The following is a 2,640-nucleotide window of genomic DNA, read 5'->3' on the forward strand; positions in this document are numbered from 1 at the left end:
GTCTGCTGTACTTGACGTGACAGCAGTGTAAGGTTGCAGAGAGCATTAGCTGATCATTCGCCAGTTCAGGGCCTGCAAAGGTCTCTCTGTCAGCCATGGAAACCTGTGGGAATTACCACGTGCCTGTTTGCTTAACAATATCCACCTTCAGGAAGGCCAAGCCCGAGTTCAAGGAGGGGAAGATAAGGGGAGTTTGCTCTGGATCCATATGAAAAGGAGCAAGTGAGAGTAAACAGTCTGAAAGGCTGTTTATGGGGAAATTGCTTATCAAAGGCACAAGAGTAACGCTAAAGCAAACTGTTGATTACTGCCCTGCCTGGCCTGCCAAAGAGCAGCACCGGTTCTACCTTCCCTGCCTGATCCTTTCACTCACTGGCTCAGCTGGAGACGGTCCCTTTGAACAGTGTGGATAAGGCACTGGTTCAGAGGAAAGATGGCCCAATGGGCAGGGCACGAACTCAATCAGGTCAGTTCCCTGCTCTACCACAGACTGCAGGGGGAATCCGAGGACGTCACTTAGGCTTTACAAAATGTTACCCCAAGTGAGTAAGGAGCCTAGTCCCATTTAGATTCTAGACACAAATGGAAGTTAGGCACCTAAATACCTGTTCAGGGTCTGCACCCCAGTCACTTCTGAGCCTCAGTCTCAGCAGAAGTCCTTGAATGTAGGCGCCTGTGTGCCTAAGTTAGCTTTAGAAATGGGATCCATGTCCTGGGATCTCACCCCCACTTTGAGCTTGTGGGTTCAAAGATGGGGACCCGCAGGTATTCTCCCCCCACCCTAACCCTTAGGGTAGGATTCCTTCTCGCTGCCACCAGTCAGGTTAACGTGTCTGACGCACTGCCTGTCCCCCAAGCTTCCCCTGGGGAACCCAGATTCAAACCCCTTGAATCTCTACACACAGGGAAGCAGCCCACTTCCCCCCTCCCTCTCCTGCTCTCTCTCTGCTTGGAGACAATCCTTGTCTCCACATCCTTGTCACATCGGAGAGCTGGCTGAGCGAGCGCTGGTTGAGAAGCTGCCTGCCCGCCCCATCCCTTCCCTCCGCGCTCGGAGCCACCCAGCACACGGTAACCATGTGTGATCGAAAGGCTGTGATCAAGAATGCGGATATGTCTGAAGAGATGCAGCAAGATTCAGTGGAGTGTGCCACTCAGGCCCTGGAGAAATACAACATTGAGAAGGATATTGCAGCTCATATAAAGAAGGAGTTTGACAAGAAGTACAACCCCACTTGGCACTGCATTGTGGGAAGGAACTTTGGCAGCTATGTGACTCATGAGACTAAGCACTTCATCTATTTCTACCTTGGCCAAGTTGCTATTCTCCTCTTCAAATCTGGTTAGAGCACAGACTGTGCTATCCAAACTTGCATCCGGTTCCAGGACTGCACACTAACTCCAAATAGAGACTGAAATCTTAAGCCTTCCCTGGGGAACACACTTTGCTCTTCAAGCCTTTTGTTGTGGTGGTAATGGACAGGGACTCCTCTGTACCAGTTTGTTTTCATTGTTACTCATCTAGTAGCTTCTGTAAATTTTTCCCCTCAGTTCCCCATCTGTGAAATGGGGCTAGCAGCCCTGCCCTCCCTCACAGGGGTTGTGAGGAGAGAGACATTAAAGGACAGCATCTGAGCATCTCACAAATACCTAAGATAGTGAGATAAAGTAAAATCCTCCCTGAAACTTCATGCCAAATTCAGACTACATTTACACATAAATCACTCCAAGGGCACAGCTGTGCTTTTGTAGCGCTTCAGCACAGACCCTCACGACAGAGCTGGGAGGGGTTGTCCCGTCATTACAGGCCATCCACCTCCCCAAGATGTGGTAGCTAGGTCAACACAAGAATTATTCCATGGACTAGCGCTGACTACACTGGGAGTCAGGTGGGCTGACAACGTCTCACAGGGGGTGGATTTTTCACACCCAGGAGAGGGACAGCTATGCCAATGCAAGTTTCCGGTGTAGACTGACCTTGAAGTTAACTGGAGATTTTCCTACTCTAGGAAAGGTTAACTCATCGACCCTGCTATGTCACTCAGTGGTTTGAAAAATCCATACCCCTGAGCAACATAGTTAACCCCACCTTCCCCCCGGTGTAGAAGGTGCGAGGCTGAGGGACGACTTCTTCCATCCACCTAGCTACTGCCTCTCTGGGAGGTGGACTAACTACAGCAACAGGAGAACCCTGCCCGTCGGTGTCACGAGTGTCTACACTGAAAGAGACAATGACAAAGCCTTCCTAGTATGCTTCTCCCACCCCTTTACTTCTCAGTTTAATTTCCCTATGGAAAATCCCCATAGAACTTAATAGAGAATGGTAACATAAGAACGGCCGTACCGGGTCAGACCAATGGTCCATCTAGCCCAGTATCCTGTCTACCGACAGTGGCCAATGCCAGGTGCACCAGAGGGAGTGAACCTAATAGGCAATGATCAAGTGATCTCTCTCCTGCCATCCATCTCCATCCTCCAACAAACAGAGGCTAGGGACACCATTCCTTACCCATCCTGGCTAATAGCCATTAATGGACTTAGCCACCATGAATTTATCCAGTTCTCTTTTAAACGTTGTTATAGTCCCAGCCTTCACAACCTCCTCAGGTAAGGAGTTCCACAAGTTGACTGTGCGCTGCA

General features: G+C 49.9%; 1 protein-coding gene across 1 annotated transcript; it reads left to right on the plus strand.

Moving 5' to 3' along the window:
• Positions 1-1,031: 1,031 nt before the first annotated feature.
• LOC123362542 (dynein light chain 1, cytoplasmic) lies at positions 1,032-1,518 on the plus strand. Its single transcript, XM_045002912.1, has one exon. The coding sequence runs from the start codon at positions 1,078-1,080 to the stop codon at positions 1,345-1,347; it is 270 nt and encodes an 89-aa protein (XP_044858847.1). The 5' UTR covers positions 1,032-1,077; the 3' UTR covers positions 1,348-1,518.
• Positions 1,519-2,640: the final 1,122 nt, after the last annotated feature.

This window comes from Mauremys mutica, chromosome 2 (assembly GCF_020497125.1).
Source record: "Mauremys mutica isolate MM-2020 ecotype Southern chromosome 2, ASM2049712v1, whole genome shotgun sequence".
In the NCBI taxonomy this organism is placed as follows: Eukaryota; Metazoa; Chordata; order Testudines; family Geoemydidae; genus Mauremys; species Mauremys mutica.

Bases quoted from the DNA above. Each gene is read 5' to 3' on its own strand.
- LOC123362542 (XM_045002912.1), top strand. From the start codon at position 1,078: ATGTGTGATCGAAAGGCTGTGATCAAGAATGCGGATATGTCTGAAGAG.